Below are 22,383 nucleotides of genomic sequence, written 5' to 3'. Positions count from 1 at the left end.
ACATGTCGAAAAGATAACCGGGATTATATCAAAAATTGAGTCCAGCACGCGCGCGACTGTTCCTGGACTAGACAGAGAGGAAGGGGAGACAGAGAATTGCCGCCGCAAAGAAGGACGTAGTCGTTGAAGCGGTCGGCGGTCACGAGTCAGTTGAGTAGTCTTGCGGAGGCCGACTTAGAGGAGCATTGCGAAGTGAACGGGATTTCTTGAAGCCGGTACTGTGGTATCCAGAAAGGCAACGGTGGCCTTCGACGCTGTGATGAAGAAAGAGAAGACCGAAAATTAGATGGGGGCGGAAGAACAGCTGAGTGTATCAGCAACAAACCATGGCGCAGCAGGCAAGCCCCGGGGATGAGCCTCTCCCTTCCCGAAAGGCTGACGGATCGTCTTCCCACTCCGCCTTTCGCGACGTGGTCTGCATTTACCCACAACTTCCCTGCATTATTACTAATGCGAACACGAACTCCCTCGCCGACTTAGGAACGAGCATTCGAGTTGGCTACATGGGACTCAGCAATTTTCTTACTATCATACTATTTGAAAGCCCGGTCCTTAGATATACAGGTACACCTTGATGGTAGAGGGTCTAACGTACCCTGAGAACAGAACTTTCGTCCGACAATCAGTATAATAACGAATTGCGCCCGACAGGCATTACTCAGCCCAGCTGTCTAGCTCACTAGTACAATACACCAGTCGCTAACTGATGGGGCGGTTAGGCAGCCGCATTGTAATACGTGCACACAGAATTGTTTCTCCAAAATCGGAAGCAAGAAAAGTCCCTCGATCTGGCGTTCTCATGGTCGATACGCAATAGAGTATCCCAGAAAAGATGATGCTCAAGTTGAAAGGCCACAGTCCAACCATGCGCCCCACAATTCACCCCGGACCAATCTGCAGAGGACCTTTCCAGTTTAATCAAGAACTACAAGGCCATCGCCATTCCCAAGGCGCTTGCAGGCCTCTCCAAAGCACATTCGCCTAGTGGGAGATAAAAGTGTCTATGTTCGCTCCACGAACGTATTTAACGGAGGGGATCCCCGCAACAGCCTATCTCTCGGAGTAATCTTAATTGGTCGACGAGCATATCCGCATCGACCCGTAGTTCGAAATCCGCAAGGAAACAGAAACTGATTTCGAGCCTCGACAGTTCGCGCTCAGTCACACCCCCTACCTTAGCCACGCGGCTGTGGGGATAGCTGAGGTCTTCCAAGGACTTCATCGCCACGCGAAGTCCAGCAAGCACCAGACGATGCATATTCTTCCGGCTGACGACTATCACCCGTTCAGTAGTCGCCATTCTCATGATGTACATGCTTGTAGCCAGATAAACACCTGTAGACATAGGGCAGAACTTGTGCATACGCAGCAAATACTCCTGCAGCGTGATCGGTGGCTGGCGTTTCGAAGAGAATCGTTTTGACAGCACACTCTGCTGTTTTAGGTGACGACCTGCTTCATCGTAGCTTTCTGTGGAGCGACATAACCCAGTGACCCTTATCGGCGTAGATTCCCCGCTAGATATACTGTCGCTGTGGACCAGGGGCCCGGGGACAGGAACGGCAGCTCCTCGGGAATAACCCACTTCTTCTGCTGACGATTCCACAAGCATTTCAATACCTGTGCACAGCAGTCCCAGTGCTACCGTAGGCGAGATCTGGAAGACATCAGTTGGGTAGTTGGACCCCAATGTTGATTCATCTTCTTTCGGTGAGCGGATTGTATTAGTTGCCTCCGTAAGGCTCGCAACAGTCGACGGGCTCTCCTTGTTCATCGCGAGGCCTGGTACGTTGTCGGGAAACCAAGGGTAATAATGCCACAGATGGCCCTGGACCTACAGGCGGATATTGACTTCCCCGATAGGTATCGCATGGTCGGGACACTGCCCAGCATGTAATTGATGCTGAAATATCTGCACCAGATTCGAGTCGAATCGGCTGCGTAGTCTGAGATAAAAGCCTGTAGCTAGAATTAAACACGGCGGTGCTTAATTTTCCTACTAGGGAGGAAACATCTGTGCGATCTGTCAGTGGGCGGCTATCAGTAAACATTCCTTGGGTTGCTCACTTTACCTATGTGACTGGGGTCGAGATCAGCTCACTAGCCGGTCAGTAGCAGCAGCAGACGACTTGAAAAAGCACCAAGAAAGGCCTGCCTGCTGAATCACTATACATAAATGGGGGAAAGTGATTGATTTCCAGGTGTACAGATTAACAGGGTGGAATGTGAAAGGCGAGGAATGGAGTTGGCCGGATATTAGTGCGCCCGATCTCAACCCAACCGTTTCTTTCGTTACCCTTATCAAAACAGGCAATCGATTCTGCTTCCATACAGAGTGTGACATACTAGCTTCATCAAAACAAAGGAGCTCCGAATTTGCTAGCCAGGCGGCGCAAATACCCAAGTACATGCGTCTCTTACGATATTCATGAGCGGTTTGCTTCCTATCAAGCAACTATGACATTAGGGATATTTTCTAGTACCTACCACACTCCCGCAGTACAAATACAGTGGCGCAATTATCTATAGTGCCTCCAGTAGACATGGCATTGCAAGAGCAGGCGTGAACAGCGTATCTTAATGTTCAGAATATGTACTTCAGGCCGCTCAGGGCTCAGTCGTCCACGGCCTTCGAACCCCACATCTCCATAAATTTCTCCTGCCCTCTATCTCTTCTATGAACCACGCTCATGTCGAGTCCCTCAAGGCCCTTCTGAATACCCTTCAAATCGTCTTCGAGATTAGAGAGCTTCCTCTGGTGGTCCATATTCGCAAGTGAGGTCTCGAATTCAGAATCGGCGTGCAAGGAAGTGGAGAGAAGCTGGATCGCCCGGTCTGTCGGGAGTAACTCAGCCGTGAGCGGCGAGTCTGCGGCAATACCATGGTCATTTAGGCTCTCAGTCAACTGATATCGTTTCTCCTTTAGATTATCTGCGCATTCACTGGCTTCGTCTGCATGGAGCACCGAATCCAAAGATAATCCTACTCGGCGTAACACTTTCGCTATTGATTGAGAATCATGGAGCCGATTGTCTTTTTGTGCTGAAGTAAAAACCGAAACGGGCTGTACAGAGGAACGTCTCAAAGACTCTCTCCTGTTAACAGGCGGGCCCAAGAATATATCGCCAATCTCTGATCGGTGCGCAGCAGCGATAGCTTCCAGAGTTCCACAGTAAGACTCCCTGTCCTGCAGGCACTTGACAAGGCCATTTGTAGACATTGTCATCTCCGATACTACGTCCAAAACCTGAACGGTGTCAGTGCGGCATATTGATGGGGAGGGGGAATCCGTCTCTTACATAGTCCAGCGTTTCATGTGAGGCATTTTGCAGCTCCTCGTGGTGACTGCTTAACTCGCCTATTATAGGTTCGGCGAACTGTTGTTTCGTGGACATCTCAGCTAGTATTTCGATTTCGGGATAGAGGGATTCAAGTTCTTCCTCCAGCGCAGCCAACGGCTCATTCTCAGCGGGTGCTGGCTCAGTTCGCGCTATCATTAGTCCTGCCTGTATCGATTCCAGATATAACCGATCGAGTCGACACCTGATCTCATCGGCAAGGCATTGAGCAAGGGCAGTACATCTCTCCGAAGCTATCTTTGCACTGTTCTCATCTTGTTGACTCGTTTCTATCCCGGATGCCAGCCTCTCCAGGTTCGCGATCAACCTATCATCTTCCTTGAATCGAGCTGTCAGAGACGAGAGTATCCTCTTGGCGTCTGCTGAAGCATGCTCAGATACGCCTCTCAACTCTGATTCCAATGCGTGAGCCAAGTCACTGGACTGTGTAATATACTCAGCAAAGCTCTGTGACTGAATCAAGAAAAGGAACCACTACCGCGGCAGCTATATTTTGTCTTTCTGACGTATGCTTCTGGCGCAACCGTGCATTGTCCCGATTTTGTCTGAGCCCCAGTTCGTCATCCGAGGTGATAGATCTGTTTAAGCTCTCGTACTGCGATGCTAGTGTTTTGGTCTGTCTTTGTATTGCAGCCGTGGAGGCGTTTAGTGTTTCAATCGCGCGTCGAAGGTCATCCTCCACAAGCGGGCGAGTTGCTGTGAGATTAGGATTGGTGAAAAGGCTCTGCAAGGCACCGGACTCTTCAAGTTTCGAGTACCTAATAGTAACCAAAGCAATCAGTGACTGGGAAAGGTCCGTTGTGAAGCGGGATTGGAAATACAGTATGAGCTCCTCTTGCGACAACAGTGTGTCGGTACTGAGATGCTCCGTCAGCCATTTTGCAATCTCAGTACCTTCTATCCTCTCAACGAGGGCGGAATTGATTTGATCGCGATTAATCGAGAGTTCGCGATCTTTGAGAGCGGAGATAATGGTCGATGATGGGTCCATTGAATGATTGCTGCGGTTGGGTCGTGATGATGGTTTGTCGGCGCTCCGCACGGAATCTTCTGCTGCCGCCTCAGGACAACCTTAACAAACAATCCACTTCAGCCTCCCTCCCACTTTGGGGAATTGAACTCCATCACACTACTCAACAGCGCTAGATTATGATACTTTCAACAAACAGTAATGATCAAATACAGACTGCCAGGTCTACTGAAGGCTCTGTCCATTCACCAATGTCTACCTCGTGAGTGAAGGGGAGTTTATAGAATACCCACTACTATCTATTATACATTACGATATCGGAACTGTTGATACACCGGTACCCACCCGAGCGGAGTCAGTCCATTTCGTCTCTCACGCCTCAGACTCACCCTCCGCCACAATCTGAGGGTAGTACCATGTAGTGACGGCGATAATAACATAGACCAGAACGCAGAGCCCCCCTTCCAGATAGTTGGACTTGCCATCTCGAAGGAAATTTCCAACAACTAGGATGGACAAAACGACCAAAACAATCATAAAGATCTCGAAATTCAGACCCATATCCTTGTCAATACCCCAGCCGACAATGACTGCGAGCGGCGCGTTCAACAGCGCAGTCTGAATCGAAGGACCCAGGCAATGAAAAAGTGCAAAATTAATCTGATTGTCCCTGTTTCAGGTCAGCAAGGAAGATTGGGCAGTCACCAACGGATGTAATTACCAAGCTTCATCAATAGCAGTCAAGTGCTCTGCTGCCTTCTCAACAAGTGGCACGAGAATAAGGCCCATAAAATTGTCAGATACACCTCTCTCATTCACAATATCCTCTATTTCCTCCACCAGGAAGACGGCCGACATGCAGACGCATGCGAGAGATATTGCAATAGCCACAAAGCATTCGATCAACGTGAGCTTGGCGCGCTTCATTTCCCGTTCACGATCTTCATCCAGATGCTCATCGAATTCAAGGACTTCGTCGAATATGCTATGATGGCTGTGGAGGTTGTAGAACAAATACCTAGGACATATGAGTAAATAGTAGTTATCGGCGTATTTGGGGAGACGACAACATACATGATGAAAGCCACTAGGAGTATGACGGCTGTGGCTCTACTGATAATCAGTGTAGACTGATTCAGTGTTTCTGTCGAGATTTGTACATGCGTATGCGATGCATTGCTTTTTAAAGTCGAATAGAAAGCACTCGGGATCAGAAGGCCGAACCCTGCCACTAGAAGGAGTCCTGAGCCTACTTCGCTGACGGCCTCATGGAATGATTGATCTTCTCGCCCAATGCCTCCAAAGAAAAAGCATAGGCCTAAGCAGAGAAGGAGGTTTGCCAGGATCGAGCCTAGAATGGCGGCTTGGATGACAGGGATCAGATTGCCTCCCTTGTCCTTGTGGATCAAGACCATGAAAAGGACTATTTCCACGACAGAACTGAGAAACGTCTCCAGCAGGACGCCAAATACTTTGGGCAGCTTTTTGGCTAGCTCGCCACCCGCAAAGCCAAGCAAGTTCGCTGAAGGTACCATTGCGATATAGTTGAGGGCAAATACCCAAACATGAAGATCCGGTCGAGCGAAGTGAAGTGCAATCGCAGCTGGGACGAAAGGCCAGAGGACGTTCACCAGCATGGAAAGAGTGCAGGTACTCCGAAAACAAACGCGCAGGAAATGAAGTGGATGGACGCCAGTTCTCCCACTTTCTCCAGCGGTATCGATTCGAAACAGGCTATGGTGCCGTCGGTGTCCTTTCTCATTGTGAGTCGGTAGTATTGTACCGCTCTGCGACTTCGAAGCCGATCGCGTAGCATCCGGTGTCAAAATTCCATCATGTTGTGAAGGATCTCCTATCTGAGAAGATCGTGACCTCCGTCTGCCACCATCCATGTTGGAGGCCATTGTCTGGGGGGAATGCGAAGTTGGTTGACTCGATGATCGGCCAGAATCAAGCTCTTACTGGTCGGACACTGGCTTCTATAAGGTATGTTTGGAGAGCAAGGTAGACAAATCCCTCAATGAAACCAATAGTGAGATAAAGCAAAGCTGGGTTATCCCGGCATACATGCTCTAGTAAGCTCAGGCACACATGGGCATAGTCAGAGGGTGACTTGAGGCCCAAAGCCAAGGATAGACGAAAGAGAACGGGAGTAGAGGACAAGCAAGATAGTGCATGGACACCGGAGATTATGTACGGGGGATAATAACTGTGGATCTATAGCGTTAGAAGAAAGAGGGGGGAAAAAATATGAATAACAGGAGTTTCAGCTGAATATGCTTGGCTTTGCAGATGTGGCAGACGAGTGTCATTGTGTACTATTCCTTTAGTAGAAAGTGAAAGACACGAGGGGAATTTCTGGGGCTGGGACTGTCTGCATGAAGGAAAAGTTAATATGTAGACCAGACCACCTTCAGCGAACATCATACATATTTTATTTCCCGCTAATCATGATCGCGATTATTCTGGAGATCTTGATCCATGCAAGCAGTGCAACCAAGATTTTACACAGTATGGCATATGGGCAGTATTGTATGCCAGCTTTTGCGGACTGCCATCCTTCGGACTTCTACAGAAACACTGGACGGTATTTCGCTGCACATCACCAGAGTGCATCTGCAAAGACAGACACTCAGGAGAATTGGGTCCCTTCAGCTGAGGCGATCCCCGAGTTCCTTAGTTTACCCTTGGGTTGTCCAAGTTCGAAACATTGTGCCCACGCTGTGGTCTTGGCGAGCCTATGAGCATCGGAGTGTGGCCTCTGGATGGAGCCGTGGCGCTTCGGCAGGTGAGCTGTTAAAGGCTCTCACCCAGAAAAAAAAATAAGCTGTCAACAGACCCGTCAGCTGCTGGGTGATTGTCATCCCGCTGTAAGCTTTAGAGCATTATTTGCTCCTAATCTGTCGGATATGGCCGGTGTCTCCCGTGTTAGTTATACATAATATAGAGTATGTATTAGTTAGGAGAGATCTGCTGTATCCTCTGACAACGCGGTTGTCTGAAGCATGCTGGCTTAGTGACCTTGGGCTCTGTATCGTAAGGAGGGGCCGGTTCACGCATTGTCGATACCGGATACACAGCCACGATTGACTCGCGTCGAATCCTGCAGCTCGCCTCGACCAGGTGGGGACTCACCGAAGGTTGAGAGCAAGCGGTAAACATGGCCTAGCTTGGCGGGCTCCCGCAAACTTCCCGGCAGTTGGCTGGCTTGACCAATGTCTCGAGTCTCGACACAGCTTATATCCTCCTTTCGAAATCTATAATCGTGCATTCACTTAGCACACAACGATATAGATAGTAGTAAACACCAATCCCTATATTACTCACAACTATTTAGTTCATGTGGATGCAAGTATCAATGGGATGGAGGATGCAATGGAAGGACTCATCGCGGTTTAAAAAAAAGCAAATATATTGTGAGTCCTGTATCTTAGTAGTTTTCCGTGTAAGTAGAGTAAGAGAGTGGAACCTAGAACAAACCCCAGCATTGAACCGGAAGTGCGACAAAAGGCAAATTAAACAATTAAATTGGACTCCGCCGTCCCTGGATCAGGGGCCCAGCTAGGACCCGCGGCCCTTAACCCAAGTATCCTAAGTGATAGTGCCTGCCACACAGCAGTCACTCCGAGTGTCCTCTTTCCTGCTCTCTTACGTACTTACTCTCTATTTCGATCACTTGACAGCAAAATAAGAATATAGGCTAATGCAATGCCTATCTTCCACATGGAATTAGGTATTGAGAGAACTTCCCCGCAGATAGAAGACGTCATTTTTATTTGTCAGTACCTTCTTCGGGACTGAAGGTATGCTGGTTGCAAGGAAAGAAGGGTCAAAATGCCGTTTAGTATTCCATCACCGATGTTGTATTCAAGGCTTACCCATACACATCTCTATCTACTAAAATCAGTTGACAGGGGTCAGTCCTGCTGATCTGATCTACGTAGATACTCTTTATTCAGTGTACGTAAATACTAAGTAGGGACTTGTTGTTATGTGGTGCCGGTTGAAGTACCTTATTTTCTTTCGGGATCTGCTAACTACTAGTCTGGTATATGATTATGGTTCTAGGTACTAGGTAGATATTCTGTACATGGTACTTACATGAAGGGTGTGTTTTCTGATTGGTGGTGCGTGTAAATACCCACCTTGCCTCCACCAAGTTGTGGAAGAAATGGAAGAAGCTAAATTCCATGAGATGAGGGAGATCGCCCGTTATCAATAATCCTTCTGTGTAAAGTGAACAATTGCCATACTCCAAGCCTCTAATGACGACAACTCCTAACTATGACATTATCTCATGTAGCCCAACTACTAACTTTACATGTCAGACCATGCAGCGATCACGTGGTGCTTATGCAGGAATTTCGTGAACTCGAGCGATATGGCGAATGCGGTTGGGTGGCACTGGCACATCGTAAACGGCTACCGTCGGGAGGGGTATACCACCAATCTGTTACGAGATTTTTTGCCTTGCCAAATTTTTTCTTTTTTTTTTTGTCTTATTTCCTCACTTCTGATACCCCTAATATAGTCGCACACGGCCCTCAATTGCTCTTCATAACTCCTCTTCCTCACGGTTAACCCAGTTTACGAAATTCAGCTCTCTCCGATACCTACCATGTCCACGAAAACCACCCCGGCCGGTCCTCCGGTGGCCCTTGATACGATTACCCAGAATATTGGCAATACCCCGTTGGTTAAGCTAAACAGGATTCCGCGCAGCTTGGGAATCGAAGCCACCGTCTACGCCAAATGTGAATATTTCAATGCCGGCGGGAGCGTGAAGGATCGCATCGCTTTGCGCATGATTGAAGAAGCGGAACGATCTGGGCGCATAAAGCCTGGCGATACTTTGATCGAACCCACTAGCGGTAACACGTAGGTCCCGTTGCGCAAATCACGCAGATGTTCTCAAAGCAGATGTTCTAACTCGTTTAATTTCCCTATCACCAGTGGTATTGGTCTAGCTCTTGTTGCGGCCGTCAAGGGTTAGTTGATCCAGAATCTCTAAGTTGGGATCTTTTCGGCTAATAATCTTCCCGGAGTATGCAGGCTACAAGACTATCATAACTCTGCCTGAAAAAATGTCCGCCGAGAAAGTGTCCGTATTGCGTGCCTTGAACGCTACTATCATCCGTACTCCCAACGAAGCGGCTTTCGACTCCCCGGAATCTCACATCGGCGTCGCAAAGCGCTTGGAGAAGGAGCTTCCCAATGCGCACATTCTGGACCAGTATGGGAACGTGAACAATCCCCTTGCCCATGAGTTTGGAACCGCAGAGGAAATCTGGACTCAGACAGAAGGTCGGATTAGTGCGGTTGTCGCCGGTGCTGGCACTGGTGGAACGATTACTGGTATCTCTCGCGGCCTCAAGAAGCACAACCCCGATATCCAAGTCATTGCAGCAGACCCCCATGGATCTATCTTGGCACTTCCTGCTGCGCTGAACGAGGAGCATGTGAACGAGCCTTACAAGGTCGAGGGTATCGGATATGATTTCATCCCCGAGGTCTTGGATCGCCAGGCAGTTGACAAGTGGTACAAGACCGCCGACAAAGAGTCGTTCCAATACTCTCGGCGGCTAATCGCCGAGGAAGGTCTTCTTGTTGGTGGAAGCAGTGGAAGTGCCATCTCCGCTTTGGCGCAAGCCGCGAAGGATAACAGATTCAAGAAGGATGACGTGGTTGTCGTCGTCCTGCCCGACAGCATCAGAAGTTATCTTACCAAAGTAAGTCTTCATGTACTCTTAGGCTGTTTTTGACGAGTCCTCTAACCTAGTACAGTTTGCCGATGACGACTGGCTCGCTGCGAATGGTCTTCTGTCATCGACCCCTGAACCCACATCCTTCCCGGCGTTACAGCCACAGGCGAAGAGCGATGCCTTCGCCGGCTCACAGGTCAAGGCCCTGAGACTGAAGCCCATCACAACAGTCCGATCCAACATCCCCTGTGAAATTGCCATTGAAATGATGCGCGACAGAGGTTTCGACCAACTTCCCGTTCTTGCTCCTTCTGGCAAGAAGCTTGTCGGACTGCTTACCCTTGGAAATGTTCTCAGCCGGCTGACCCATGGACGTGCTACCGGGAAGAGCCCGGTTGCTGATGTTATGTTCGATTTCAGCAAGATCCCGGAAATTGTCACCGATCCCAGAGATATGGGGCTTGCCAGCTCGCAGGCCGGCCAGAATGGTAGTGCTAACGCGAAGCCCCATATCAGAGATCGGAAATTTGTGGAGATCACCATGGATACACCTTTGAGCGTTCTGAACCGATTCCTTGAATGGAACAGCGCAGCTGTTGTTACTGAGCGAGATGACCAAGGTGCCATGAAGCCGGTTGCGGTGGCGACCAAGGTCGATCTCCTCACCTGGATGCTTCACAACGACAACAATGGCACCTCGGGTAACTAAGATTATAATATTCTAGCGACTGCAACTTGGCTTTTCAACCGGTATGCTATAATCTGGAGAGTATCAACTATATCTTCAATTTCTTTTTTTTTTTGGGCGGATGCCCTCCGGCACACAGTTCTCGAGTCATCCAGTCATATAACGAAGGCTGTGCCATGGGCGGTATGGAGTTAATTGGAACAAAGCTAGATAGTTCAGGTCAAACGAGCAATCAAACACTACCATTAGGTTGGCGCATCTTGACATGTGTGTAGGACTGACGTATATAACAGAGGCCCAGAATGACGTCTCCGGTCCACTGTTCTGTAACTCAAATCACCGGTTTCGATATTAATTAACAATGAATCCAAATTGTACCCCCAAAGGATGGCCAGCACTGGAGATCCCTCTTAACTATACATTGTCTCTTCCTTTGAATACTACTAGACATTTATAATGACAGGAATATTCACCTATAGAGAATTCTCCTTACGGGACACACCACCGTTGGATGGGAAGGTGGCTTTGGTAACAGTATGTCTACTAGTATTCGTTTACCGAAATATATATGAAAACTTGCAGCATCACCGAGAAATCAAAATATCACAATCCCGCAGGAGACTATCGCTAACATGACAATTACATAGGGGCCCGAGGGGGTGCGTGAAGAGGCTTATATAATAATAAATCATGGTTGGTAAAAGTTATCTAGAGTTATAAAAAAGTTATTAAAAGTTATTAATCATTAAATAAAAGAATCATGTAATTACCCGGATTTAGTAAGATTTTTTAGATTATTTACTATTATTTAAGAAATAAATATCAATGTCAATATCTTTATATATAAGTTTAAAATTATTTTATACTTATATTGTATATCGCGGGAAGATTATAAAGTTATATATAATTATATATATATTTTATAACTATTATATTACATCATATATAATTACCCGGTATTTGAAATGTTTATTTAGTTATTTATTATTATTTATGTATTTATTTTCTTTTATAAAAATAATTAATTATTAATAACTTTTTCATAACTTTCAATAACTTTGAAAGACTATGATATACTATTTATAATTGGCTACAGCCTCCCAACAACTTCCGCCAGCGGCCTACTATGTAATAGGGTGGTCACGGAGGCATAGGAAGAGGTAACCAACTCTTCTCTACCCTACTAGTTATCGCTGCAAATTCGTCTCTCCTTCCAAGCCGAGACTTGGATCAGCTTTTCTAATTGAATGATGTTGAATTAGAGATCACCGCCCAGCTTCTTATTCATAATATAGACAGAGCTTTGGTCCTCGGTCGAAACAGTGACAAATTCCTAGCAGCCAAAGAAGAATGGCAACGTCGTCATATCAACCTAGGCAAGGACGACAAAAGAGTCACTTTCATCCAATGTGATTTGGGTGATATCTTCGCTGTGAAGGCAGCAGCAGTTCAGGTCAGAAGGATAACAGAACGACTAGATATCCTTATTTGCAACGGCGGTACGACACCTTCTTCTATACCACCCCCCTTCACTATTATACTACGTATTATGAACTAGTGGCAATAATCGATTGATTCAGAACTAATTCTATAGGCCTTGGTGTCACAACCAATTACGAACGATCACCCCAGGGAGTGGAAATGGTCTTTGCGGCAAACTGCATTGGCCACCAGGAATTGGTTACCTTGCTCCTACCACTACTGAAACGCACAGCAAACCAGCATAGTCAATCCAGAGAAGCCCGGGTTGTTGTCACTAGTTCCTCGCTGCACTCGGTATGCCGTACCTTGGACTTTAACCAGCTTACCACGCCTACACGTGTGATGCCTATGTATCCGTATATTGATGGCTTCTGGCGTTATTGTCGTTCCAAGTTAGGAAACATTCTCTTTACGAGAGAACTCGCTCGTCGAATTGAGCAAGAAGGCCCCAGCGCTAACAATATCTACGTGAATGTTTTCTTCCCTGGGAATATTGTCACAGAGCAATGGAAAGCCTGGGACGAGTATGTAGGAACTACTCTCGGTGCAGTTTTCCGTTATGTCTTTTCAATCATTGGGCAAAGTACACAAGACGGCGCCGCCACCGCCGTCTATCTGGCTACAAGTGATCGGATTCGTGTTGATGGGATTCGCGGCCAATACTACATTCCTATTGCCAAGCCAGACGCAACGACTGACATTGGTAATGACCCGGTTCTCGCCCGCGACCTTTGGGTACGTATTCTTACGTTCTACCCTCTCTGACCCTGCCTCTTCTCCTCGCGTTTCTGATTGCGTACAGGATTGGATAGATACCAAGGTGACAGAGCATCTGGGCCTTCATTGGCAACAAGAGACCTGATAGCAGCTGCTCCGAGATGTATCCGTCAGAATTATTACGGTCATCGAACCTTTTTGGCTGAATTCCAGGTATATCGTGATACTATGGGTTCCAGTTTCTGCTCATGAGGATCATTCCGGCGCATAGGGCTTATATGGACTGTCTGGATTGTGTAGGAGTTATGCAATTTTTCAAGATATATCTCGTATCGTTCCATCCCATCTCTAGGGCCACTAGCACTGTCACTGGCCCAAGTAATATACGAACATCCAGTTCAGAGGCGTTGGCCAATCCATTCCTCCCACTTTCTGACGCCGGCCCCGAGGTTGCCCTCCTCATCACTCTTGACTGCGCCACCGACAATGTCCACAGTCAAACTAATTTCATCTTCTAGGCCTCGGAAGGTGAACTTGATCCGAGTGTCAGTACTTCCCAGGATATCGTCTTCGCCCTCATCAACTCCAGCGTCAGCGCTAGCATCCATGAGACCTTTGCTCTTGGATTTCCGGATTCTGTCAATCTCAGCCTCCAGCTTTTCACGCACTGACCCTGGAGGCAAGGCAGTGAAAAGGTCTTGCTTGTTGGCCACCACGAGAACGGGGATCTCCGAGGCTGCTTTCGCGGAATTCTTGCCCTTCTTAAGGGCTCGGTTCTGGAGGGCTAAAAGCACATCATACAGATATGAAGCTGTATCTCGCAGAGTCTCAGCCTCGACAAGAGCAGCCGTATCGACCATAAAGAGGACTCCGCGCAACTTGGACTTTACATCCTTGGACGTTGACATTGACAGCAATGTCGCAAGTCCCTGAGATCCCCGCAGTTTTCCATGGCCCGGAGTATCCCATACGCGATACTTGACAGGGTTCTTGGAGATATCCTTCAGGGAGGTGTCATTGACAGAGCGGTAGCGGTTCGAAGCGGTCTGGATGGAGGCGGGAAGGCTGATGGTAGCTACAGTAGACGTTTGCGAGGTATGTGTGAGCCGAGAGTCTTTGGGAGGAACACGTGACGATTTAGTCTCAAGCTATTGTAGACGAAAGAAGACCGTTAGCACAAGCTACAACTTGGGCAGGAGGGGTGGAGAGAGGAATGCACAAAGCAAGGCCAAGTTAGATTGAACATACCAGGCTTAAGAGAGCGGTCTTGCCAGCCCCACTGGGACCAAGGAGCAGGAAATTGCTGGAGGGTGGAGAAGCAACTGTTCGGTAGAAGATCAGATGCAGCAGAATAGGTAGTCCAAATGCAATGAAGACTGTGACTGCAATTGCAATGGGGCTGCCGTCAAGCAGACTGGTAGCTATTCCCTCAAGGGTCTTCCAGTTCGCATGAGATTGCATCTTCCACAGATGCCCACGTGAAGCACGGGGGACTGATGCGAAGGGGTTCTTCAATTATCCGGTGAGTAGTGAAAAGGGATTAATTGTGTAGGGCATGAACAGGTCGAGCTCCGCAGTATGTATTCAAGAAGCTACCAATCCGCAAGCGCAGAACTTCTTGTCCCTCGTCTTCCCAAGTCTGGTTAGGGCAACAATTCTGACGCAGCCAATTAGTAAACCAAAGCCTAGGAGCTGTGATCCTGTCCAGAAATTGGCTGGCGTCCAAGTTGTTGCTTGTTGGTTGCTGGAAATTGCAGCGGTGACAACGAAACCCGACGGATCATGCCACCTTCGGAGCGGGATTCTGGCCGAAGCTGGTGTTTGCCTTGATGCCGTGGTGCCTTAATGCCTGGTCCATGGCCCGTGCGTTATAGTTCCCGACTAGGACATACAGGTATATACTTCGGTAGCACAGCAGGCTTCCCAGCATGCCGTTGATTGCAGGGGGTGACGGGAGGGTGTCAACAGACATCTCTGGCCATCTTCCTTTTTTTGAATTGTTTGTCCACGCTCGCTTTTTCTGGCATCTGTGTTTCTTTTTCCTCCCCTCTTTCTCGCTCTTCCCATGATGAGACTCGCGCGCCCAGTAGTATACTTTGCGCTATCGTTTCTCCCAACTGCTTTCGCAGATATCGAGTTTATCGAACCAGCAGCCGGTGCGGTCATCAGAGCTGGGGATGTGGTTACTGCTCACTGGAGGGACTCTGGCGCATTACCTCGACTTGCTTCCCTCGTACAGTATGACCTCTATCTCTGTGCAGGCGGAGACACAGCAGGATCCAATGTGCGTGCTCTACCAATGTTCTCGCCCCTGGTTCAAACCCTACTAATACCCAGATCTTCGATACAGGAGGATGTAGCTCTCCTCGTCAAAGACGCGCTCTTTACCAGGGGCAATTCAGTCTCATTCAATATTGATCCCGAGGTTGGCGGCAATGATGCGAACGCATAGTAAGCCCTCCTCCAATGCTCCCCTGAAACACGACAGAGGGTTTCGATCTTACTGCTGACAATTGCATCTCGTGCAGCTTTCTTAGGGTTGCCGCTTCTGGTCCTGAAACCTCTGTTGTCAACTACTCGGATCGCTTCACCCTCACGAACATGACTGGCTCATTCTCACCGACTGTCCTAAATGGACTTCATTCGGCCATGCACCCTACAGACTCCTTCCCTTCGAGCCTTGAGGATGACAATCACGAAGAACTACGAAAGAGACAGGTGGCTGGGCCCTTCACGATTCCCTATCAGTTGCAGACTGGACCTACAAGATACGCACCCATGGCTAAGAAGCCTGGAAGTACAATTCCGCCGGGAACACCAACACCCCAATATCCAACGAGCGCGTATTCCGTTGCTACAACTTATCTACCTCAGGCTACCGTTCAGATGACACTGTCCGCCTCAGAAACATACTCCGTCGTTAGCATTGAAAATACAGTAAGTATAACGTAGCTGGGTCTTGTCAATATCTATTCTGTTCTTCTCTTCTCAAGGTTTGCGAAACTGGGCTAATGGCACTCACTTCCACAGGCTTCTCCTGCACCACATGCTGGAGATACTAAAATGAAGCGGTTTTTGGAAAGATGGAAAGATTGATGCGCATGACGATTCTGGCTTGTAAGGTCTGGACTGTCAATACTTGTTGCTCGATCATCCCATGGCTTCCTCCGTACTTAGCACGCTCCCTGTCCTATGTCTCAATGATTCTACATATTGATGGCTTGTATGTGGCGTTTCCGGACTGGCAGACTGGAGCTCGGGAATACGAGTCTTACCTAACTCCAGGCATTTCCCAGCTATGTATGTTTACACCAAAGTGATTACTATATTGGTCAACGCTGGCCTCTTGAAGTTTATCGGAATCACCAAGCCTACTACATATACCATAATGTATGTTTAAATTCTCGGAAAATAAGCAAAGCCCTAGTCTCTTCCATTGTTTAGCCTATACTTTTGTTATATGCAATTCTAATTATATAGTTGTCTGTTACTCATCGATCGTTCCTTCTCCTTCTCAAGATAGCAGAATGTTAGAAGCATTTGCGTTTCAGTGACGTGGACTATCGTTATTTTGTGTGAAAGAGATGTTTTCTCGAAGAGCCACATATTCACTATCTGCATAACCAAGTAGTGACTGAATATGTGTGCTTCTCTGGCCCTTGATGCGGATGATTTCACTGCTGCCGTAATTGACTAGGGCACGCCCAACTTCCTTCGGCTCCTGGCCATGATGAAGGAACTCCCCATTCAAAGCGTCTGGAGAGATCTTCTCTACCACAACCAGGCGCACTGCTTCCTGTTGGCCAAAATGTCCTTCCACCCCTAAGACACCTGCCGGAAGCAAGCCAGCCTTTTTCTGGAGAGCACTATAAGCGCCATGATCAATATATAGTGTACCTCGAGGTTTCAGGCCATGAAGAAGCCAGAAAGACCGAGACTGAATCGGGGTTTCCGAGGGAATGAATCGAGTGTGTAGTGGGGGCGGAGTGGGCAAGTCTGGCGAGCCTGAAGACTCTTCGGACCCCAGGTCAAGTTGCTCCGTTTGCTGAAGGTATCTGACAATTTCATGAACATTACCCGGTTTGGAGCTTTTGGTGATGATTGTGGTCACGCCCGCACTGGTTCCCAACTTGGCAGCGACGATCTTGGTACTCATGCCTCCTGTCCCTAAAGAGGATCCGGCAGACGAAACATCAGCCTCCAAAGATGAAATATCCGTGACGACCTCGATAGGCTTCGCATCCGGGTTGTGGCGTGGGTTAGCCGTGTATAGACAGTCGACATCCGTCATTAAGAAGAGGTAGTCGGCTTTGACCATAGCTGCTGTTATTGCCGACAGTGTGTCGTTGTCACCGAATTTGATTTCCTAGTTAAAGTAAGCTTTTGCTTTGCTTTTTCGCTTCATAGAGCAACTAGCGGAAGCATACCGAGACTGCGAGAGTGTCGTTTTCATTGACGATGGGAATCACACCCATGTCAAATAACTGTGCGAAGGTATTCTGAGCGTTGAGATATTGTGTCCTCTGTACCGGTGTCAGATGTGAAACGTAACTCTAGGAACCAGAATGAACACTTACATCCGCAATGTCGTTCCTGGTCAACAAGATCTGTGCGACGGGGAGACGGAGATGCGAGAAAAGACCGTCCCAAAGACTCATCAGTCTGCATTGCCCAACTGCTGCCAAAGCCTAAAGTTCATGAATCAGCTCCTGGATATCTGGCGATCCGTAGCATTGTGTGTCTTATTACCTGTATACGGGGCAAGTGTTTGGGCCTCTCCTCGATATCCATTCTCCGTAGACCGACGCCGACAGCTCCGGATGAAACGAGCACGACATTATGTCCGTCGCGATGAAGTTTGGCGGCAGTTTCGACAATCAAGGTCAATATCGACAGTATAGGCTCATGGGTGTTCTCATCCACGATGGAACTCGTCCCTGTTTGTAACCAAAATGGATGTTAGTGAATCTGTAACAGTAAATGCCCGGGCTTGTAGTTGGATACCCCGCACCTAGCTTGATGACGATCGTGAGAGGTTTGGAAGCCATTGTGAAGTGAAGTTGGAGTTGATTAATCAGGAACGTTGTTCACACAATCACCCATCTGATGGCGACACTGGCAATTGGCGGTATCCGACCTCCCTCCCAGACGCGACGATGTCAGACAGGCTGCGCTAGTCTTTGTAGCTCGATCGGGCATCCCATTTGCCGTGTGTGATTTTCCGGGGAATATCTATTTTTTGCCAGGCACATCTTTCACCGCCAATGCGGAGAGCTGATGGCGGAATCGGCCTGGACGATCTTTCCGCAGTGCTTAGCGCTTCTTCCGTATCCATATCACTGCGCTGGCTTCTCGTCCTTGTATTTTTAGGCGAAATGTCGGCTTCAGAGTCTCCCAATACCGGTTCGAAACCCGGCAATCAGGATACGGGCTACATACCGGGCGACGATACCTGGACGCAATGGCGCAATATCTTCTCCATCCTAGCAGGGCGAATGACAAATGAAGGGAAAGAACAATTCCGTGTTGCTCGAGATATCCGGAATGAGGCCGCCGATTGCAAACGTTGCGAGGATCAGCGCGATTATCTCTTACAGTTCAGTAAGTTATTTCCCTTTGCCCCTTCGCGGATTCCCAGGGCTTGGGTACTTAGTCAGGGTTACAGCTAATCCAAGGAATCACAAGGTCCCATAATCCGATTCATGAGTGACAGCATTCGACAGCTTGGGGGAGACCTTCATAGCCATAATATTTATTGTCGCCGATGTACCAATCGAAAAGCTGGAGGCTTCGACCCCGATTATGGTATTTTAATTTGCGCGAACGAGATGAAGGACCAGGGACATCTGGAGGATACAATGGCTCATGAAATGGTCCATGCCTACGATCACCTCAGATTCAAAGTTGACTGGATGGACAATCTGCGGCACGCAGCTTGTACCGAGGTATTTACTCTCCTAAGATCATAATCACCTGATATTGGCAGCCATTGGCTGATGCAAAAGGCAGATTCGAGCCAGCTCCCTCAGCGGTGAATGTCGGTGGGCGCGCGAGTTCTTCCGGAGGGGCCAGTGGAAGTTTACACAGCAGCATCAAGAGTGTGTTAGAAGAAGAGCTATCCTGTCTGTGCGAGCAAGGCCAACATGCAAGGATGAAGCCCATGCAGAGAAGGTTGTAAATGAAGTATGGGACAGCTGTTTTAGAGACACCCGACCGTTCGACGAGATCTACCGATGATACTACTATTTTTCGAGCGCTGCAGTCCTGCGATAATGGCCACTCATGTGTATATAGTATTTGATACGCCACCTGCAAAGATATATCATTAAATAATAGAGCCAAAGGACCGGACGCCGCAAAAAGCAGATAATTATAGAACTCCAGCATGCTCAACGCACTCCGCACGAAACCCAATCACAAGAAGGCCACTGGTTGAAGTGGCAGAGAAGACCACACGTCTCAACACCAAAGCGCCATGAATGCATAAGTATTACGTTATTGTTTGGTATCCTTTGACGAAGCAGAACCAGAACTGCGCTTCACGGTTCGCTCATCCTTAACACAGTGTTTAAGGATCCAGGGATGCCGCTGGATTTCATCAAGAGAGATTCGCTTCTCAGGATCGAGAACAAGGAGCTAGAAGGCATTAGCAATTACTCCATAAGGGGCGGCTGGGCCTCACATACCCGTTTGATAAGATCCCTTGCCTCAGGGCTCACGAATGATGGAACCGACATATCCGCTCTTGCAATCCGCCTCTGTGTCATAACAGGGGTATCCTCAAAGGGAGCTTCTCCAACAAGAAACTCGTAGGTTAAGACACCCAAGCTCCACAGATCAACTTTCTCATTGTAGTAATTGTCCTGTGAGCCCGGCTTGAGCATCTCGGGAGGCAGGTAATCCAGTGTTCCACACATTGTTTGCCTCCGGTTGTTGGGTGCATGTACACTCCATCCAAAGTCACTTATTTTGATTTCCCCGTGGATGCCGACTAGGATATTTTCGGGTTTAATATCACGATGCATGACATGCTTCTTGTGGAGGTATTTCAAAGCAGCAGCCATTTGGGCGATGTACTGAGCAGCTTTCCATTCAGGAAATCGATGTTCCTTGCGAAGGTGTTTATATAACTCTCCCCGACCGGCAAATTCAAGAATCAGAAAGATCCGTTTGCTGTCGTGAAAGTGCCCATAAAGCCTTAGAACATTCGGATGACGAAGATTGCTCTGAATCTCGATTTCCCGGCGGACTTGCTTCTGCACTCCACCCTGCTGCAACTCAGATTTGTGCAAGACTTTGAGTGCACATACAAAACCAGAGGACCGCTCTTTGGCCAGGTACACCCTACCAAACTTTCCTTTTCCTAAGGGTTTTCCGATCTCAAACATTCCAAGGTGCAGTTTCTTGGGTGCCGGTTGCTCATATAGCGGGTTTGGGTGTCGTTGTTCTCCATTCTCATCTAGGTTGCGACTCGGTAAAGTGTTCTGGGAGCCCTTTGTAGGGGACTGAGCAACGTTCATGGCATTGACTTTGTTGTCATTGGTATTTTGAAGAGCCAGCTTCAGCAGGTTGGATCGATTGGAGCCGCTATATTGCCCTGCAGCTCCAAGGCCCGAAAGAGACATGGCTGTTGATAGGGAGCTCTGATGTACGGCATTAACAGGCCATGTACAATACAAGGCGTACTCCAGGACTCATACCTTAGGTTTCGGGTAGCCGCCGCCATTGTGTCCGCTGTCATTTTCGTCTTTGACGGAAAGGCGCTCGAGGCGCGCTTCCAATGTCTTGGAGGCCATGGAGAAAAATGTAATTGACAGTGATTGGCGACGGGAAAAGAGCTAAACGAGATTTGCAGGCAATTATCAGGACTATCGTGCCTTACAAAGTCATAGTCAGGCCCTAGAGAGACTATAGAGGAGAAAGCAGTCTAGATGACGAGCTGGAAGAGGATAATGGAGAACGAGTGAGTAGATAAATAAGGTTGGGGAGAACTGGCAGCTCTCTAGCGACGCTCGGATGTTTATCCGGTTTGGTTCCCAGACACATCACCCCAGCAACAGTTCGGACCGCCTCTTTCTCCGACACCGCGGGGTATGATCTATCGGCCGGCCATGGGGAACGCCGACGATGCATGCCTGTGAATCAAAAGGACCCATTCTCTCTTTTCTGACTACTTTCATATGCTCATATTTTCTCTCCTGCCTGTGTATATGCCATCACTGTCGCTTGCCACCCACTCATTACAATATAGCATGACTTCACGTAGCAACGCGGCGTCAGCAAATATGGCGAGTACCGCAACTTCGCCCAGCTTTCAGAAGCCCAACTCCGTGACAGTTAAAGGATTCAAGATCAGCACTCAGAAACTGCCAATACTCAAGGCAGATCCAATTGAGGAAATGACGAAAGAACTAGGAATAACCCCACCAGAAATGATTTTCGGTGACAATTTTGTTGCGATTGAACATGAACAAAGCCCGTGGGGCATAGCTTTCAACGCCTTCGACGCCTTAGATCGTGTGGACAAAACTGGTACATCGATGCTCAAAGTCGCGTACTCGAGAGAATGGCAGAAGAGCAGGTACTGCATCATCGTTGCTTGTCTCACAGGTCAACTCGCACATATTTGTGGCTGACTGGTTGTTAGGGAGAAGACTCACGAAGGAATCAAAGAAGTTGTCAAACCTTTCGATTGGTCTTACACTACGGACTACACGGGCACAGTGAAACCTGGCAGTCGGCCTTTCATAGCAACAACGAAGCCCATCCCTATCGAACTGTTGAAGCGGCCAGACCCTATCTTGTTTTATGACGACGTCATTCTTTACGAGGATGAACTTGCTGATAACGGCATTACTATGTTTTCATGCAAGATCCGAGTCATGCCATCTAGGCTGCTTCTCCTTGCGAGGTTCTTCATGCGGCTAGACAACGTTCTGTTCCGGCTTCGGGACACGAGAGTCTACGTTGACTTCGATGAGATGGAGATCATCAGGGAATATCAGTCTAGAGAATGTGAATATGAGGCGGTAAGACGGGTAAGCTTGTTGCATTCTCTGATTTCGGGTACTACATCCGATTTGAGTGGCTCAGGGAACTAAATCAGTCTTCAGACCTTAGCAGCGACCAGAGACGATGTGCCGGCCGTCATGAGAGACCCTAATAGGCTTTCGGAAATCCTCCCGCTTGTCGAAAAGCGCTTAGAGAGGGTGGCTCTCAATGAATGAAGCACCAATACAACGGATACTCACTACCACAGTCTACCCCCATCTACCACGCACTGAGGCCCAGCTCACAGTCGCGGCTCCAACTGGTTGTAGGAAGTGCAACCGGAATATGGATGACCGCTCTATCTCACCACATAGATTTATGCCGCCTACTTCAGTAGTTTGAGTCGTTTCAGTGCTACTCAGGGCAACTCATGCCAGCAGTAGTCTGGATAAATGAAGTGCGCGGTCGAGGCAA

General features: G+C 48.3%; 10 protein-coding genes across 10 annotated transcripts; 5 read left to right on the top strand and 5 right to left on the bottom strand.

Moving 5' to 3' along the window:
• Positions 1-742: 742 nt before the first annotated feature.
• Positions 743-2,204, bottom strand: BO79DRAFT_182288 (putative cyclin-dependent protein kinase complex component). Its single transcript, XM_025680213.1, has 2 exons — positions 2,068-2,204; positions 743-2,014 (listed from the first exon to the last, which is right to left on the bottom strand). The coding sequence occupies exon 2, from the start codon at positions 1,772-1,774 to the stop codon at positions 1,025-1,027; it is 750 nt and encodes a 249-aa protein (XP_025534631.1). The 5' UTR covers positions 1,775-2,014; positions 2,068-2,204; the 3' UTR covers positions 743-1,024.
• Positions 2,205-2,614: 410 nt separating this feature from the next.
• Positions 2,615-5,864, bottom strand: BO79DRAFT_160001 (hydrogen/calcium exchanger domain-containing protein; the record flags this gene model as incomplete). The annotated part of the gene is made up of 6 exons (XM_025678971.1): positions 2,615-3,247; positions 3,300-3,777; positions 3,866-4,360; positions 4,706-4,999; positions 5,051-5,347; positions 5,404-5,864. The coding sequence occupies 6 exons, from the start codon at positions 5,862-5,864 to the stop codon at positions 2,615-2,617; spliced, it is 2,658 nt and encodes an 885-aa protein (XP_025534630.1).
• A 2,985-nt stretch (positions 5,865-8,849) lies between these two features.
• On the top strand, positions 8,850-10,970 carry BO79DRAFT_182279 (cystathionine beta-synthase CYS4). Its single transcript, XM_025680212.1, has 4 exons — positions 8,850-9,207; positions 9,283-9,317; positions 9,382-10,058; positions 10,114-10,970. Exons 1-4 carry the CDS (start codon positions 8,948-8,950, stop codon positions 10,738-10,740), a joined length of 1,599 nt encoding a protein of 532 aa, XP_025534629.1. The 5' UTR covers positions 8,850-8,947; the 3' UTR covers positions 10,741-10,970.
• Positions 10,971-12,312: 1,342 nt separating this feature from the next.
• On the top strand, positions 12,313-12,966 carry BO79DRAFT_276783 (putative short chain dehydrogenase/reductase; the record flags this gene model as incomplete). The annotated part of the gene is made up of 1 exon (XM_025687780.1): positions 12,313-12,966. Exon 1 carries the CDS (start codon positions 12,361-12,363, stop codon positions 12,964-12,966), a length of 606 nt encoding a protein of 201 aa, XP_025534628.1. The 5' UTR covers positions 12,313-12,360.
• Positions 12,967-13,165: 199 nt separating this feature from the next.
• Positions 13,166-14,651, bottom strand: BO79DRAFT_211686 (signal recognition particle receptor subunit beta). The gene is made up of 2 exons (XM_025683067.1): positions 14,167-14,651; positions 13,166-14,066 (listed from the first exon to the last, which is right to left on the bottom strand). The coding sequence occupies exons 1-2, from the start codon at positions 14,377-14,379 to the stop codon at positions 13,317-13,319; spliced, it is 963 nt and encodes a 320-aa protein (XP_025534627.1). The 5' UTR covers positions 14,380-14,651; the 3' UTR covers positions 13,166-13,316.
• A 332-nt stretch (positions 14,652-14,983) lies between these two features.
• BO79DRAFT_232985 (putative beta-1,6-glucan biosynthesis protein (Knh1)) lies at positions 14,984-16,014 on the top strand (the record flags this gene model as incomplete). The annotated part of the gene is made up of 3 exons (XM_025684264.1): positions 14,984-15,369; positions 15,447-15,855; positions 15,949-16,014. The coding sequence occupies 3 exons, from the start codon at positions 14,984-14,986 to the stop codon at positions 16,012-16,014; spliced, it is 861 nt and encodes a 286-aa protein (XP_025534626.1).
• Positions 16,015-16,352: 338 nt separating this feature from the next.
• On the bottom strand, positions 16,353-18,112 carry BO79DRAFT_248573 (glutamate 5-kinase). Its single transcript, XM_025685719.1, has 5 exons — positions 17,930-18,112; positions 17,668-17,855; positions 17,496-17,606; positions 17,346-17,441; positions 16,353-17,284 (listed from the first exon to the last, which is right to left on the bottom strand). Exons 1-5 carry the CDS (start codon positions 17,964-17,966, stop codon positions 16,466-16,468), a joined length of 1,251 nt encoding a protein of 416 aa, XP_025534625.1. The 5' UTR covers positions 17,967-18,112; the 3' UTR covers positions 16,353-16,465.
• A 143-nt stretch (positions 18,113-18,255) lies between these two features.
• Positions 18,256-19,252, top strand: BO79DRAFT_211684 (mitochondrial inner membrane protease ATP23). Its single transcript, XM_025683066.1, has 3 exons — positions 18,256-18,519; positions 18,604-18,863; positions 18,928-19,252. Exons 1-3 carry the CDS (start codon positions 18,294-18,296, stop codon positions 19,153-19,155), a joined length of 714 nt encoding a protein of 237 aa, XP_025534624.1. The 5' UTR covers positions 18,256-18,293; the 3' UTR covers positions 19,156-19,252.
• On the bottom strand, positions 19,203-20,849 carry BO79DRAFT_203989 (aurora family serine/threonine-protein kinase). Its single transcript, XM_025681758.1, has 3 exons — positions 20,619-20,849; positions 19,605-20,561; positions 19,203-19,554 (listed from the first exon to the last, which is right to left on the bottom strand). Exons 1-3 carry the CDS (start codon positions 20,712-20,714, stop codon positions 19,414-19,416), a joined length of 1,194 nt encoding a protein of 397 aa, XP_025534623.1. The 5' UTR covers positions 20,715-20,849; the 3' UTR covers positions 19,203-19,413.
• Positions 20,850-21,203: 354 nt separating this feature from the next.
• BO79DRAFT_159961 (TIP41 family protein) lies at positions 21,204-22,145 on the top strand (the record flags this gene model as incomplete). The annotated part of the gene is made up of 3 exons (XM_025678970.1): positions 21,204-21,499; positions 21,566-21,956; positions 22,032-22,145. 3 exons carry the CDS (start codon positions 21,204-21,206, stop codon positions 22,143-22,145), a joined length of 801 nt encoding a protein of 266 aa, XP_025534622.1.
• Between the last annotated feature and the right edge of the window lie 238 nt (positions 22,146-22,383).

This window comes from Aspergillus costaricaensis, assembly GCF_003184835.1.
Source record: "Aspergillus costaricaensis CBS 115574 unplaced genomic scaffold BO79scaffold_49, whole genome shotgun sequence".
NCBI lineage: Eukaryota > Fungi > Ascomycota > Eurotiomycetes > Eurotiales > Aspergillaceae > Aspergillus > Aspergillus costaricensis.
This window is presented reverse-complemented; position numbering and strand designations above follow the sequence as displayed.

Coding starts and splice junctions, on each gene's coding strand:
- BO79DRAFT_182288 (XM_025680213.1), bottom strand. CDS start 1,774: ATGAACAAGGAGAGCCCGTCGACTGTTGCGAGCCTTACGGAGGCAACT.
- BO79DRAFT_182279 (XM_025680212.1), top strand. CDS start 8,948: ATGTCCACGAAAACCACCCCGGCCGGTCCTCCGGTGGCCCTTGATACG. Junction 9,318..9,381: donor TCTTGTTGCGGCCGTCAAGG/GTTAGTTGATCC, acceptor CGGAGTATGCAG/GCTACAAGACTATCATAACT. Junction 10,059..10,113: donor TCAGAAGTTATCTTACCAAA/GTAAGTCTTCAT, acceptor AACCTAGTACAG/TTTGCCGATGACGACTGGCT.
- BO79DRAFT_211686 (XM_025683067.1), bottom strand. CDS start 14,379: ATGCAATCTCATGCGAACTGGAAGACCCTTGAGGGAATAGCTACCAGT. Junction 14,067..14,166: donor AGACCGCTCTCTTAAGCCTG/GTATGTTCAATC, acceptor CGTCTACAATAG/CTTGAGACTAAATCGTCACG.
- BO79DRAFT_248573 (XM_025685719.1), bottom strand. CDS start 17,966: ATGGCTTCCAAACCTCTCACGATCGTCATCAAGCTAG. Junction 17,856..17,929: donor CACGATCGTCATCAAGCTAG/GTGCGGGGTATC, acceptor GGTTACAAACAG/GGACGAGTTCCATCGTGGAT. Junction 17,285..17,345: donor ACGACACTCTCGCAGTCTCG/GTATGCTTCCGC, acceptor TACTTTAACTAG/GAAATCAAATTCGGTGACAA.
- BO79DRAFT_211684 (XM_025683066.1), top strand. CDS start 18,294: ATGTCGGCTTCAGAGTCTCCCAATACCGGTTCGAAACCCGGCAATCAG. Junction 18,520..18,603: donor CGATTATCTCTTACAGTTCA/GTAAGTTATTTC, acceptor AGGAATCACAAG/GTCCCATAATCCGATTCATG. Junction 18,864..18,927: donor GGCACGCAGCTTGTACCGAG/GTATTTACTCTC, acceptor TGCAAAAGGCAG/ATTCGAGCCAGCTCCCTCAG.
- BO79DRAFT_203989 (XM_025681758.1), bottom strand. CDS start 20,714: ATGGCCTCCAAGACATTGGAAGCGCGCCTCGAGCGCCTTTCCGTCAAA. Junction 20,562..20,618: donor GCGGCTACCCGAAACCTAAG/GTATGAGTCCTG, acceptor GCCGTACATCAG/AGCTCCCTATCAACAGCCAT. Junction 19,555..19,604: donor CAAGGGATCTTATCAAACGG/GTATGTGAGGCC, acceptor AATGCCTTCTAG/CTCCTTGTTCTCGATCCTGA.